Genomic DNA, 16,879 nt, shown 5'->3' on the forward strand with positions numbered 1-16,879 from the left:
CTCATTCAACTTATGAGAAATCAAAATATTTCTTATGGGCTTATTGCACATGTATCCACCAATAATACAAATACAGTTTTCTTGGGACTTAAACTTAGTCCCTCCTTCATTTATGAAGCTTCCATTTGAAACGAGCTGTCATCTTGCTCCCTCCATCATTTATCAAGCAAAGTGGCATTTCTGGTGGCAATCATTTCTGCGCCTAAAGTGAGAGATCTAGGAGTTCATGTCTAACCCACCAAATACAATATTCCATGCAAATAGGGTAACTATACAACCTCACCCTAGATTTATCCCTAAAAGGATCTTGCTCTTTCATATTAATCAAATATACACATACCTGTATTTATTTCCAGGCCTTGCTCATCCCCAGACGAGACAAAGTTACATACTCTAGACGTCAGAAGAGCCCTGTTGTACTATCTTAGTAGAAAAAGATCATTCAGAAAATCTCCTAGACTCTTCATAGCATATGGGAATGCATCAAAAGGTAGACCAATCTCCTCTACAATATTATCCAAATGGATCGTATATCAAGATTTCTTACATCATCAATAAATTACAACTATCAAGTAGGGTGATTGCTCATTCTACCAGAGCCCAAACTACCTTAGCAGCCTGCTTCAGCAGAGTTGCAATCATTGAAATTTGTAGAACAGCAACATGGTCCTCAGTTCCCACATTTACCAACCATTACTCTCAAGTATCAGCATCTACAGGAGATGCTCAACCATTTTATATGAAAGTCTGTTCCCTTTATAAATGAATTAAATGTTTTTGATATTTCCAGCATGTTAGCAATTGTAAAATCAGTAGCCCTACAGTATAGACTGGAAGAATCAATTTGCTGAAAAAGACTAATAATGTCTTCTTGCAAGATCATCATGCAAAACCTCATGCTTGACAGTGAAAGTTGACATTTGCTGCAGTATAAAACCGCCATTTGAACAAATATTGAAATAAATGGCCATACCATTTTGTCAATTATAATACCTTAGTAGCAGAAGCAAACCTTTCCACCCCAAGGAAATGTTAAATACACAGCAGATGATGTGCATACATGTAATGGGAAGCTTTGAATTCCATCCCACAGCTTTTTATATTCTGTGCAACTCATCTATCCATCTCTATCTGTTAAATTATATCTGTTCATTCATTTTGGAAAACAACCCATTTTATGGCTATTGTTTAATAGAAATATTCTGTACCAGAATAATATTCACATATTACAGAATGCTCACTGAGTGGAGCATCTAGCAGGGAGTACATGGCACTGAGATTTGCGCTGTTTACCTGTGGCATTTACCTCAGTGTAGCATTTAAGATGTTTGTCATGACCTATAATGCTCAGAAGGGCCTGGGACCTGTCTAACTGAGGACTGCCTCTCCCTCCATGACATACTGCCACAGCTGTTGTCAGTGGAGACACTCAAGCTGGATCACCCTTTTTATAAAAGAGAGAGCGCTACTGATGGGATATTCTTGGTTAGGGCTCTGGGAGTTCCTCCTGCCTTGGTCTGGAATAGCCTGAATATGATGACTTTTGGAATAGGCTGAAAAAAACATTTGTTTGACCGGGTTTTGCAGGAGGTCTGAGGGTATGTTGTGGGGTATAATTTGGGGATGAGAGGCTTTTCTGTACTTAGTTATTATCTGCTGGCTCTGATAAATTGTTACCGCAATTTGATTATTTCTGTCAGAGTTAATTTATTTTAGTATTAGTGTTAATATGGATATGTGGTTATTGTATGTTTAATTATTGTTAGCATGCAGAAGGTCATCTGTCTTTTGAGGTTGTGCAGCATAGTCACCTCCTAAAGTGATTTCATCACTCATTAGTATTATGCCTGTGTATCAATGTAATAACACAATCATGTTGGCCTATGCGGACAATATCCACAACTGAATTCTCTTCCGATCAGCACTGGCACTTAAGAGCATAAGTGACAGAAGTAAGCCCTTTGTCTGATTTTAATCACACCTTTTAGCTTTTTCACTATACCCTCCATCTGCCTAAACTGATGTCTTTTGGATCAGATGGAGCATAATACCAGTGAGAAAACACTGCTTTTACTATACTATTTGTATTTTAAAATCCTTAAGAATTTATCATGATCCTTGAAATTATATGTACATGTAATAGAACTGAAAATACCCACAATAACTATTGTATTATTCATATTCTCACTGGACTGAACTGCTTCATAAAGCTACTCAAGAAAACAAGTCTATAGCATGTAATTATTTGCACAACAAATCTTAGTGGATTACAATGGATACTGTAAATTTACTGTACTGCTTCTGGCCTCATGGAAATGTAATTGACCCTGAAGAGGAATTACATTTCTTCCTTTCCCCTCCTCTGAATCCTATAAAGTAATCAACTGAGGCCAAAGGCTGAGGTGTTTAAACCTCTCAATATCAGCGCACTGAAGCGCAGAAAAGGATAGATTCGGGTTATATACTGACTGTATGCAAAAATCATAGAGTATTATACAGGCCTAATTACCTTCTGCTTCTTTTAAATGCCCTGACTAAGCCAAGTACATTAAACAACTACGATGGCTGACTTCAGCGGAGAAGGTGTAATCAACCAGTGCTAACAGATAGTTCAATATGCAGATAATAAGATACAGAATCTTTTAATTCTTTCTTGAAATTTTCACTACAAAACACGGAGAACATGGTTCTGTAGATGCACCAGCTAGCATTAAGTAAAAAAAAAAAAAACCAACTCAGACTTTTAAAATAATTGACTGATGAAATGTATATTTAGATGTTACATTGCAGTTTACCTGTGAGGAAAATGTACAGACCAGGAAGTCTGCCTGAGACAGAAAGTGGATATCCAGAATAACACCCCGCAGTGAGTTTTCAGTGTATCGATTATGAAGTCCAGCTGACCAAGATATGGAGTTATCACTGATAAATTCATAATTTGGATATCTGGTAAAGATATAATCTACAATTAATATCAAAGCCTTAAAATTAAAATTTTACAAACCAGCCTAATCATAAGAGCAAGTAGTTTTTAGTCACAATTCTCATTTACAGGGAATTTACCATTTTCTTTTTGACCATCTAGGATTTTAGCCCTCTGTCCTCCCCTTTGCCCCCTCATAAGGCCACCTTCTCCCACCCTCCCCGTGTCCACCACCACCAAAAAAGCCCTTCACCAAGCAAAGTTTTGACCCTGTAAAGGGAGCAGTGCCAGAGACTCCATGTGGTCGACTAGGGACTTCGTTATGTCTATTGATTTAATGTGGAAGGCACTCAGATACTACACCAATGGGCAGCAGGGTGAAACCCTAAGATAGATAGTATAGCACTGTGTCTTGATTTTAGTATACTTTTACCCATGTTTACTACCATACTTTCTTGGAGGCTTTTAATTAGAGCATTCCATATGGAAATCAATTAGTGGTGATAGGGTCTATCAAATAAACAAATGAGCAGAAACTGAAAAAAATCAGTTGCATTTTATAACGAAGTGATTTAAATTACAGCACTGTTCAACCACAGTTACAGTGTAATTATGAAGCATACCCCATATCGTTAACCTGCCAATTATTGGATTTTTTTAACTAAGTGCATTTATCAAAATGTATAACTTAATACATTACCCTGTAATTACTATAAAGTATGATACTAATAGAATAAATAGTGAGTAATTGAGTCATATAGTTAACAATCTAGTTATATGAATTAATGGTACCTACAATATCAAGAGTTCATAATTTAGAGCAGCCCTCAACACTGGGGCCAGAGCAGCTACTGGTCCAGAATCAAGGTGCTATAACTGGCTTTCTCAGTACCTTCCCTTCTCCTGTGCAGAGCACAGCTCAGAGTAAGAGAGATTAGCTCCAAGTGCTTGCATCATGACTGAAGTTAGAACAGGGTTCGGCAACCTACGGCACACATGCCAAAGGTGGCACACGAGCCGATTTTTAATGGCACGCTGATGCCAGCTGAGGTCCCGGCCGCCAGCCCCACTCAGCCCACTGCCGGCCTGGGTGAAAGAAACCCCAGGCCGGCAGCGGGCTGATCGGGGCCAGTGGCTGGGACCCCAGGCTGGCAGTGGGCTGAGTGGGGCCGGCAGCTGGGACCACAGAGCGGCGGCAGGCTGAGCGGCTCAGCCCACTGCCAGTCTGGGGTCCCGGATGCCGACCTCACTCAGCCCGCTGCTCTCCGACAGGGAGTTCCTCCAGGAAGGGCAGGCAGGGATTCTCCCCGCGGGGCAGCGGAAAAGCATCTCGGTGATCTTGCATGTGAGTTCTGAATTCCCTGCCCATGGGGCTCGGGGAGCACTGTGGGGACTGGGCTCTGGGAAGCAGCTGTGTTAGGGCTCCCAGATGCTGCATGAGCAGCTTGTGCGACTCTCTCCTGGCCCCTGGACTTTAAAGGGGGAGCCTGGACTGGTGCAAGGTGCCGCGAGTCGCAACTGGCCCCCCTCTTTGCATGGCCTCACTGCTGCCTCATGCTCCCACTCTCCTCTCCCCTTCTCTGTCACTGTATCAGCCCAGGAGGGGGCCGTGCCCCCGGCTCCCCTGAGCCAGCCGGGCAGCGGTGGGGCTGGAGGGGTTTTGCAGCCTCTGGAAAGAGCAGATGGAGACAGGGAGGCTCTTGCTGTGTCTGTGCATTGTAACACAGTGGCACTTCAGCTCGGGTGAGAGTGGCCGCCAGTCTGGGCAGCTTTCAGCCCCCAGGAGAGTTCAGGTTTAAAATGTGCAAACTGCGGAGTGATCTGGGTAGGTTTTGCATCGCAGGGGATCTGCATCTCAAAGGGGAAGGCAGTGGGGAGCGCAATGGTCCCTAGAAGCAGCCATATGAGTTTTTTGGGCAGCAGGGACCTGGGTCTTAAGGGCCGCTTCGGAGAGCTCCAGTCCCTGCTGTGTCAGTTTCATGTCAGGAGTTGCAGCTGAGCTGCTTCTCTGAGCCATTGGCATCACCGAAACGGAGAAGCTGAAACTCCCCTGGGCACGGTGTCAATAAGAGTATTCGGTGCACAGGTTCATTTGAAAGAACCTCCTAATGCTCCTTTATATGGTAGCAGTGTCCCCCACCATCCCCGTTTCCCCTCCGCCCCCCGCTCTGTTGCCGGTACAGTCGCTACATGCTACCGTCTTCTGAACTTGCAAAGTATCTGGGGCATTTGTGTGGATCAATATTGCAGGGAGAGATGGGAGCCAGAAAGGGCGAAATCTACATGGACCGTCCATTTAGATCAGCAGTAGGCAACCTATGGCACGTGTGCCAAAGGCAGCACGTGAGCTGATTTTCAGTGGCACTTGCACTGCCTGGGTCTTGGCCACCGGTCAGGGGGCTCTGCATTTTAATTTAATTTTAAATGAAGCATCTTAAACACTTTTAAAACCTTATTTACTTTACATACAATAATAGTTTAGTTATATATTATAGACTTATAGAAAAAGACCTTCTAAAAAGTTAAAATGTATTACCGGCACGCGAAACCTTAAACTAGAGTGAATAAATGAAGACTCGGCACAGCACTTCTGAAAGGTTGCCAACCCCTGAGTTAGAATCTTCAAACACACTTTGTTTTGTACATCAGGGGACACTTAAATATCAAGCCCTATTTGGTGGGAATATGCCTAATTTAAACCTTCACAACATAAGAACTACTGGAGTAATTTTCTTCAAAGGTGAAACAGGTCATATGCAAGGAGGCTTTTCTCTCTGAAATTAATTAGCTGTGGCCATTGAGACAGGGAAAATTCTTTGTCTAACGACAACAGCTGTGATTGCACAAAACAAGAGAGAGTTTTATTTGCTCTTAAATACCTTGTTTGAAGCATCTGGCTTTGGGGGAGATTTAATTAGAATTTTGCGTCTTGAAGGAAACATTTGTTTCAACATAAAAATGAATATATTAATGGAAAACACTCCAGAGTTAATGACTCAGTTTTAAAGGTGGACTTGGTTATACATAGAACGTGGAAGCGGAGGTTAGATGAGAAAAGGAAGAAACTCTCAATTTTGAGATGCTGCTGCTGTTCCTGAAGAGAAATAGACAGGGCCATGCATGACAGGATATAGGGGACATATCTATGTCCGAGAGAGAGAGGAGCTGTAACTAGCAATATTTTTCTTCTTGCCTTCCCCATTGTGGCCAATAGCTTCTGCCAATGTTGCACTACTGCTCAAAATAAAGTAGATGATAATACCAGGGCTGTTGATAAATTGCAGTTAACTCAAGCGATTAACTCAAAAAAATTAAATCATGATTAATCACACTGTTGATAGAATACCAATTGAAATTTATTAAATATGTTGGATGTTTTGCTACATTTTCATATATATTTTATTCTGTGTTGTAATTGAAATCAAAGTGTATATTATTTTTTATTATAAATATTTGCAGAGTAAAAATGATAAACAAAAGAAATAGTATTTTTCAATTCACCTCATACAAGTACTGTAGTGCAATCTCTTTACTATGAAACTGCAACTTACAAATATAGATTTGTTTTTGAGTGCAGTTATGTAGCAAAAAAAAAAAAAATGTAAAACTTCAGAGCCTACAAGTCAACTCAGTCCTACTTCTTGTTCAGCCAATCGCTAAGACAAACAAGTTTGTTTACATTTACAGGAGATAATGCTGCCCTCTTCTTATTTACAATGCCACCAGAAAGTGAGAACAGGCATGTCACTTTTGTAGCCGGCATTGCAAGGTATTTACTTGCCAGATATGCTAAATATTCATATGCCCCTTCATGCTTCGGCCACTATTCCAGAAGACATGCTTCCCTGATGATGACGCTCATTAAAAAAAGAATGTGTTAATTAAATTTGTGATTGAATTCCTTGGGGGAGAATTGTATGTCCCCTGCTGTTTTACCTGGATTCTGCCATATATTTCATATTATAGCAGTCTTAGATGATGACCCAGCACATGTTGTTCATTTTAAGAACACTTTCACTACAGATTTGACAAAACGCAAAGAAGGTACCAATGTAAGATTTCTAAAAGACAGCTACAGCACTCAACCCAAGGTTTAAGAATCTGAAGTGCCTTCCAAAATCTGATTGGGATGGGATGTGGGGCATGCTTTCAGAAGACTTAAAAGAACTCCAATGCAGAAACTACAGAACCCGAACCACCAAAAAAGAAAATCAACCTTATGCTGGTGGCATCTGACTCAGATGATGAAAATGAACATGTGTTGGTCTGCAATGCTTTGGATCGTTATCGAGCAGAACCCATCATCAGCATGGACGCATGTCCCCTGGAATGGTAGAGGCATGAAGGGACATATGAATCTTTAGTGCATCTGTCAGGTAAATATCTTGGAACGCTGGCTACACCAGTGCCATGCGAACACCTATTCTCACTTTCAGGTGACATTGTAAACAAGAAGCGGGAAGCATTATCTCCTGAAAATGTAAACAAACTTGTTTATCTGAGCAATAGGCTGAACAAGAAGTAGGACTGAGTGGACTTGCAGGCTCTAAAATTGTACAATGTTTTATTTTTGAATGCAGGTTTTTTTGTACATAATTCTTCATTTGTAAGTTCAACTTCCATGATAAAAAGATTGCACTACAGTACGTGTATTAGGTTAATTGAAAAATACTATTTCTTTTTTTTTTTTTTTTTTTTTTTTTTTTTTAAGAGTGCAAATACTTGTAATCAAAAATAAATATAAAGTGAGCACTGTACACTTTGTATTCTGTGTTGTAATTGAAATCAATATATTTGAAAATGTAGAAAACATCCAAAAATATTTAAAATAATGGCATTCTATTGTTTAACAGTGCGATTAATCCTGTGATTAATTGCGATTAATTTTTTTAATCGCTTGACAACCCTAGATAATACTATTATTGTTTAAAATATATCTTATTTATTTTCCTAATGTGAGTTTAGCTTGTCAGCATACTTTTATACAGAAAAACAGCAAGAGCAATAATTTTTAATTTTATTTGTCAGAAAAAAAAAAATACAATTTCTCTGTAATCTGAACTTTTTGATATATATAGTACATCACCACACTTTTGTGGAACTTATAAAAAGCCAAATCTCACAAAATCACTTTGAGAATCCAGATAACTGTAATTATCAATCCCTTCTTATACAGCATAACAAAGGCATCTTGCAAAAGGACCATGGAAAGTTGAATATCCTGTAGTTGAACATACATTCTGTGTGATATGTTACTATGATATTATGGCGGTAACGTGATGATACTGACACATCCAATTGCAAGTTCTTGTCACCAGGAGCACTAAGAGCAGGTGACTTTCCTCAGCCTATTCTAGAACAAAGTCCACATACCATGTAGAGTCAAAACCTCACCTCATTTCCTGGGATTTGGCTTTAGTTACAAACAAAAGTAAAAATAACTTAGAAGCTCAGCGCAAGCCTTCTCCCCAGCGTTCTTACTTTAGTACTGCTTAGATATATTCTAGATCAGTGGTTCTCAAAGCCTTTCTGCCGCTTCTTCAGGGAAAGCCCCTGGTGGGCCGGGCCGTTTTGTTTACCTGCTGCGTCCGCAGGTTCGGCCGATCACAGCTCCCACTGGCCACGGTTTGCCGCTCCAGGGGGTTGTGGAAAGGGCGGCCAGCAAATCCCTCGGCCCGCGCCGCTTCCCGCAGCCCCCATTGGCCTGGAGTGGCGAACCGCGGCCAATGGGAGCTGCGATCGGCCGAACTTGCAGACGTGGCAGGTAAACAAACCGTCCCGGCCCGCCAGGGGCTTTTCCTGAACAAGCGGTGAACCGGCTTTGAGAACCACTGTTCTAGATTCTCTCTTTCTACAGAACAAGCTCACTTTTGTCGGCATAGGGTTACCTGCCATCTATCTCAGAAACTTAGAACCCATTTACTCCTTCACAGCAGGATCAACACTTTTTAAGAAGGTGAGTTCTCGTGGAAGAGATTCCAAATAACTTGTTGATTTTCAAAGGAACACTTGTGAATTTCTGTAAATGTTCCCAGAAATCCTACCGTGTTCAACCCCACCATTATCAGCTCTATATACCACAGAGAATTTTGACTTAAAACAGAAAGAACACATTTCATACTTTAAATCTATTTAAATTTCTTGTTAGCTTGAGCTTCACTGCACACAGTGGAATCTTCTAGCCCCTTGTATTTACATAAGTTTATTCAGAAGAGAACCTCTCATTTTTTCCTGTCTCCATTTGTTCAGGAAACCCAGGCTTCTAGATGTTTCTGAATCTGGTCAGCCTCCATTTCATGAATTTGATTTCGAATCACCTTATATTATTCTGTCAGCTCTTCAATTAAATTTAGGTCATATTCTGGCTAGTTAAAAGCATCAGCATATAATACAGGATTCCTTAGGGTCTCTATCTCTCTGAAGAAATTATCAATCACTCCTCTTCACCGTAATGCCAAAGGACCAGATTGTGAAAATCAAGCAAAATAATTTAAACTGGCATCTCAAAGCTTTGTTCATACTGGATTATCTGTACGCATTATTTCTTCCCCTCTCATAGTTATCAGTTTCTGGTAGTTCATTTAAGCTTCATTATACATCTCCTCGCACTGCATTCAGAAACAGAGGGTTTTATTCGTTTTTGGGGAAGGGGATACTTTTTTAAATATTTTCTTCCTTCCAAGACCATTGATCTTGGATGTGACAAACTAGAGCCCAGTTGAAGGACTAATTCAAGCATCAGTGTGTTGGAACAGAGTGGTTTAATGGATTTAGAAGTTACTAATGCTAATGTTTTTGCAAGACGTAAATTACAGCCATTACATAGCAAAAAAAAAAAATGTTTTAAGTTTATGTAGTGGGAGTAAGGAAACAACAGTGAAGTGCTGTGGAAATTCTCCAGATGTGCTGGGGAAATTAAAATTTAAAAAGAGAGAGACAGTTTGTGCAATGCAACGGAAGTTGAAAATTAAAAAAAAAAGCATAAAGTGCTCAAGATTTATTTATTTTTTAAATATTTTCCTCCTCTTTTTCTGCTTTACAATACTAAAAATATAAATTATATTGGCTGAAGAGATTATGCTCAATTTACAAAAGTCTTACCGACGAGCCGAGGCCAAACATGGACAGATTCAGCCCCGACCAAAGAATTTCTGAGAAAATGATCAACAAATTACAAGAAGGGAAATAGTGAAAGCTGAACTGTAATCTGAACTATATAAATTAAATCACAGATACTATGTTGAAATACCTACATTAAGAATTGTACCCACAAAGGTCAGGAATTATAGGACTCTTCCTGACATGAACACTTCCATTGCACATCTATGTACTGCAAATGTAATTCATCTTACTTCGATTTTGCCTCTTGTAGTAGCGAAGGGTCATCCGTAGCCAAATAAACTCGTTTTTTGTCTATATGCATTCTGCGGGCAAGAAGCTGGAAACGTTCTTCAACATGTACCATGTACTCTTCAATGGGATGAAATGCTGCCTCTGTTCCCACTTTGTCTGTCCTTCGGACATGAACACTGAAAAGAAAGGCAGACACTTGGGATTCAACTTGTAAATGTTTTATATTTTTTATAATAGACAGTTTGGCAATTGAAATTTAGATTTTATCTTTGAATAAACATTTTTTCCCCATTATGGTGTTCAGATGAGCCTTAAAATGAACCACTAAATAAAATGAAAAAGGATTAAAAATCAATAGTGTCTACAGACAAATATTCACCAAATGTGAAATTACTAATTGCAAAGTCTGAAATATTCCAGGAACCACAGGACATACTAGATTTGTTATGTAGCACCATGGGAGGTAACTTCCATCCTGCCCTTGAAAACAGAATATAATTATTATTTTTGGAGGCCAAATGCTAATACGCTCCACATCTGTCAGAGTAGAATCTTAGAGATATAGTTCTGCAAATCTCTCCAAGGCTCTGCTACTGAGTAGGCTGAGGCTGACCTTCCTTTGATCTTTTCTACATACACCTAGCAGGTTTTATTTAGTTGCCACAGTGTACAATTTAAATTTCTTCAGAAAAACTATATATAAGCTGTCAGGACTAACAGTATTACATTTTCTCTGGTCGGCAAAGGAAATATATTTTTAAGATATGCTTGTCCCCCGCCCCAGCTTTTACTAAATCAAAACACTGCCAAGTAATTCCAATTTACTGTATAGTGCTCCAAGCATTTCTCTTTTGGGTTTTAAATGGAACCTTATTTGTCCTCATCAGAATTGCATCAATTGTAACACCTTTTAGGAATTGTCAGATACTTCCATTAAAAATCTATGGACATTATATTTCAAACAAGTGATCTATACTATTACAAACAAATGGCTTCAGATACTGTTCAGGAATTCAAGGAGATTAAAACCAACAGATATGGCATGAAAAGGTACATTCATTGCCCTCATATGGGCTAGTTAGTTTACTCCACCACAGACAATACACCTCTACCCCTATATAACACGACCTGATATAACACGAATTCGGATAAAAACGCGGTAAAGCAGCGCTCCGGGGGGCTGGGGCTGCGCACTCCGACGGATCAAAGCAAGTTCGATATAACACAGTTTCACCTACAATGCGGTAAGATTTTTTGGCTCACGGGGACAGCGTTATATCGGGGTAGAGGTGTATTTCTTTTCTTGCTCAATATTTTAAAAGATCATGTATTTACAGGTTTCCTGGCAGCTGGCTATGCAGTCTGCATGTCAAGTCTGAAGGGAAAATATAGAGGGAGCAATGCAGGGGCAAGCAGAAATTTCAGCTATTAGCATAGATGTAACGGAGCATGCTTGTCCTTTAAGGTCAGGTGCATCCTAGCACACCTGCTACAGAGCCATAGCCCTTTAAGAGTAGACATGCTGGTACTTCTAGTCTCCAGGAAGTCTGCTGAAACTAAAGCCTCCTCGGAGATGAAGCAGGTTATAAAAGTCAAGCTACAGTATCAATGGGAGAAAGATATGGAGTCTCTCTCCTGGAAGACCTGAAGGAAAACAAGCGTGGTTTTTAGGTCTCTCTTGGCAAGGGCCTGGGGAAGGAGCTTGAGTGACCTAGGGTCAGAAGCCAATGAGCAGGCCAGGGTTTGCCTTCAACTGGTGGGAACCCCTAGAGCCAAGAGGAGCAAAGAAGACTATTCAGACCCTAGTGAGAAGGCTATAGAGGACATCTGTAGTCAAGGGGTAGAAGAAATGTCATGAACCCTGATAAAAGGGAGGGAAAAAGTATTAGGTGTCCACAGCCCTTCTGCTAGGACCAGCAAAGTAGAAGACATAGATGGGAAGATTATAGGAATACAGATTTGATTGTAAATTATTGTCATATAATTTGTATATTAATAAACCAGACCAGAGAATTGGAGATATCTTTAAATTCTATTTGTATGAGATGTAATCACCAGAGGCATTGAAGAGGGTAGGAGAGAACTGATGCTCAGCTGTGCACCTAACATCATAGAAGTAAGCAACTGTAATACAGTGTAAAATGATTGATGTGAGATTTCTAAATATGTGGAGTCTGGTTTTGTATCTATCATATTTTGGAAATTTATTTATAGTTAACATTTACGATGTGCAATAACACATGTACAATTTCTAGGCTAACACCAAAATAAAATTCCTACCCAATAACTGGATGTTTGAAACCAAGTTTCCTTGTTGCTTCTTCGATTTCCTTTTCTAGCCATGGTTGTGGGCGAATCAAATATTTGACAAACTGCGAGACCCACCACACTGCAGGATCCCCATGGACGCGAATTAGTCTATCAGCCAGGTCTTCTGGGACAGCCAATGGCAAATAAGGTGGTCGTGGATGTAGGCTGTCAACGATGGGAAGTTCCACCACCTGAACATTCTTATCATTTGCCTCACCTGTACCAGAATACAAATAGGATGAACCAAGTGTTTCAGTTCAATGACAATCTAAATATGAGATATACGAGAATATGTAACATTCCAGATGGATCACCAGAACAGCATTTTCAACTTGTTAACAATGAGGCTAATGAACCCCCTTTCTATTTTTGTTGAAACTTTATTTATAATATTGGATTAATATTATGCCATTTTTGTGCTTGTAACAACCTATGCCACCAGTATGCCTCTTCATTGTTATTAGGTGGCTTATATATACAATAGACCAGAAGTTCTCGAACTGTGGTGGTCTGCGAGCTCCATTCAGGTGGTCCACGGATAGTTCCCTTTAAGGTGCGTGCCTGGGTGGCCACGCACAAGAGAACAAAGGGCCATCCACCTAATTAGTGGAGCCATGCAGGTGTGGCTCCACTAATTAGGTGCCTGGACCCTGGAGAAGACACGCATGTAAGGTGAGGTGGTGGCCTTGGGGGAACAGAGTGTAGGTGGGAGGGGGCAGTGGGGTGAGAAGAGGGAGGGGGGAATTTGGGACAGGCAGGGCTGCGGCGGCCAGAGAAAGAGCCAACTTTCCCCAGCTCCAGGGCTGTGGCTGCCAGGGAGAGATGACACTCCTTCCCAGCCTTTGTGGCTGCTGAGGCGGGGGAGAGAGAGAGAGACCCCCCTCCTTCCCAGCCCCAGCTTGGGAGCTGCCACGGTGGGGAAGAGAGGGCACATCCATCACATTAGAATAGTAAGACTACTGATATTAAAATATGAGTTGTGTGCTTTTATTTGTAGAAAAAAAACATTAATTACTACTAAGCGTTTTTTTATATAGTGCTTTTATCCAAAGCGCTTTACAATAGTTAGCTAACGGTACAAACAATATTTGGAAAGATCATTAAGTGGTCTGCCAAGACCATCAGCAATTTTCAAGTGGCCCGTGAAAAGTTTGAGAACCACTGCAATAGATCAACAAACCCTCTTAAAATATCACTACTGTGCATCTAGGTCTACTTGGACATTCCTTACAATTCTGAATACTCAGAATGAAGTTGAGTGTTTAAAAATAAATCAAAAACATTATTTCACACAGCAAGAACTGGATGACAGAAAAATGCAACCACAAGTGCAGTGTTTCAATCTGGGGACAGCTCTCGATGTAGGTCACTTATCAAACTTTTCCATATACTATTATTTAAAGTTCATATTACAGTAGAACCCAGAAGCCCAGTCATGATTGTAGCTCTGTTGAGCTAGTTGCTGTACTGAGGTAGAAGAGAGGGAGACGATCAAATGCCCATTGTATATACATGCATGAATTTGCTTTTTAAATATTAATTATAACAGAATTGGTTTGTACACACATTGGGTTGCACCACTGACAGCTAAATGCCAGGGCAAAACCAGAGATATTTTAGATCTCGGGCACCACTATCAGGACAAAACTAATTCCAAAAAAGAATAAAAATGTCCATATTTCTGGTGTTCCCAGAGCTCATCTCACATGCTGAACATAAGCAATGATGATCAGACAATTAGAACATCGGAATACAGTACTATACATTTTAATTTTTAAACAATGAAATATTTAGATATGTATTTCTAGTGGGTTGAACAACTCACAAAAGATGTTATTGTCTGCAATGGATGCCAATACAGCACAATGAGAGCTGACCACTGGACCACTAAAGAAAGAATGCATTATGAGTGGCTCAGAGGATAAGTATATTTTCAATTTAAGCCATCAGAAACAAACATGGTAAAATATTTTTTTCTGTACTAAGAATAAAGTATTCTATGAAGGTTTGAAGTTAAAATGATCAGAGAATAGTTGTCAGCTATCAAGAAGGCTAATTGGCTGACAAAATCTATTTGGTGTAAGTAAGAATAATGAACCTGTGTCTTATTCAGTAAAAGGGGCAATTAGAAAATTCCCATAGTTGCAACTGTTCTGTGTGTATGTAAAATTCATTTCAGTACACTTGTAAAACAAAGCCCACGAAACATGACATTTATTGCATGATTAAAAGGCAAGCTGCAAGAATTTTTTCACTGGTACTGTAGAGTACATCAAAGCTGGCAGTCAAGATTCAGGAATAATAGCAATAACCTCTATGAGATGTAGAATTTAATTAGGAGCTGGTTGGTTTAGGTGAGGCTATTTTAAATTAATGTTTTCTGGAAAGAAGCCTACAAGTTATGTAGCTGCAAATAATTATTAGTCATGACTTTTAGAGATGAACCTGTATCTTCTTAGGATATGAGTCTGATACTATATAGAATTCATTTAACTTGTATCTGATAAGTTATTGAACTGATAATTGAAAATAGAATGATAACTTATGGCTTGCTACAATAGGAGGGTTTTGCCAGTACAGTTATACTGATTTAGCTAAACTAGCAAATTGTCCTAGTGTAGATGCAGTTATATCACTATAACTGGGCTTATACTCATATACCTTATGCCAGTTCGAGGCAATTATAAATCAGTATTTCACCCTCACCTGGAACACTGTGTTCAGTACTGGTCACCCCATCTTTAAAAGGATTTCACAGAAGTAAATGGGGTTCAAAAACGAGCTCTTATATGAAAAGAGATTGAAAAGACTGATATGTTTACTTTAGAGAAAAGATCAATAACAGTTCACTATTATAAAATATACAAAATATTGAATTTTGAATGCTATTGAGCAGGTAGATCTCAAAATACAAGAACAAGGGGACATTAAATAAGATTGAAAGGTGGCAAATAGAAAACTGATAGAGGGAAATACTTTTTCTCATAACACAAAATTAGACCAAAAAACTCAGTCATTATAATAGTAAATTTTTTTAAAAAGTTTTAAAAAGGCTATGAAACCTCATGCTTCAATCTCTATTGAGGTTAGGAGACTAACAAAAGAGTGTTGTCCTCAAAACAGTGCTGAAGTGCATTTTAAAAATAGTACAGCCTTATACAGGCACTCTGCAGAGCAGTGAATTGAACCTGGAAACACTATAGTTTTCAGACTATGACTTTCTGGTGTACTGACAGTTGAGTGCAATACTCCTCTCACATTCCATCACCACTACTACTGAGCTCTCTCTAACATTTCCAATCAGTCTTCTCTGAAAGGTCAGAAATGACTCTTCAGACAAAGATGACATCAGGGAACCCATTCTGGTGGTAATGCAGAAGCAGCACTTCAGAGAGAAGATTGGAAGAGGAAGGGCTAGAAGATGTGTCCACAATCATTAACATCTACTCACTTCCCAGGGAATTTGACCTCTCCCCTCCCCATTTCTTCCTCTTACAAACCATTTTAGCTTTATGTTCAATGTATATATTGTGGCTAGGCATCTCCCTCGCTTCAGGGGGCTCAGCGTTTCCCACTCCGGCGGTGGGGGCCTGGAGTAAATCAGTCCTACTCCACAGAGTTTTTAATTTCTCATTCAGGTTTTATTTTTCAATATTTACAAGGTGGGCTACTGGGTAGGCCCAAGGAGTACTCGTCAGCCAAACAATAGGAAACAAATTCATAACACGGATCTGGATTTCTGAAATGAGGGTGGTCTGGTGCTGGAGGGTTGGTGCAAGCTCCTCGCATATCTTGATGAAGGCCTGCTTCCTCACTCTGAAGTTCTGCACCCACTAGTCATCATCCCAGGTTTCCAAGATTATGTGGTCCCACCACACCACACTGGTTCTCTGGGACCAGAAATGGTGGTCCATCGATGGGCATACCATTGTAATCTCAGCACTTGACTCATCTGTTCCTTGGGACCACTGTGGATTTTCATTCCATCTCTGGATCAGCCACCTTCACCATCTCAAAGTTTTCTTGACCAATTCCATCCTGTATCCAGTAATGTACTGCATGAACATTTGTCCAGCAAGTGGTAGCAGACCCACATAATCATATATTTGCTGCGTGTCTCCGGTATTGTTTGGCAGAATGGAGAGATGAGTGGGAGCTGCAGTTGCCAAATGCGTGAAGGTGGTGTATAGTACCAGCAACATGCAGCAAGGTGGTTGCCAGAGCATCTCCTATGACACACACGACTCTCTGATACCACCCCTGAAATGGTAGTGCTAAATGTCACATACTGAA

General features: G+C 40.0%; 1 protein-coding gene across 4 annotated transcripts in view; it reads right to left on the reverse strand.

The window, feature by feature from the left end:
* The window catches only part of FUT8 (fucosyltransferase 8), a 243,814-nt gene that overhangs the window by 6,814 nt on the left and 220,121 nt on the right, over positions 1-16,879 (reverse strand). For all 4 annotated transcript variants that reach the window (XM_034769407.1, XM_034769408.1, XM_034769409.1 and 1 more), the window contains 3 exons: positions 12,557-12,803; positions 10,276-10,452; positions 2,796-2,946 (listed from right to left, as the gene is read on the reverse strand). In XM_034769407.1, coding sequence (XP_034625298.1) covers positions 2,796-2,946; positions 10,276-10,452; positions 12,557-12,803 — 575 coding nt within the window. The remainder of the gene's footprint in view (positions 1-2,795; positions 2,947-10,275; positions 10,453-12,556; positions 12,804-16,879) is intronic.

The sequence above is a fragment of the Trachemys scripta genome, chromosome 4 (genome assembly GCF_013100865.1).
Source record: "Trachemys scripta elegans isolate TJP31775 chromosome 4, CAS_Tse_1.0, whole genome shotgun sequence".
NCBI lineage: Eukaryota > Metazoa > Chordata > Testudines > Emydidae > Trachemys > Trachemys scripta.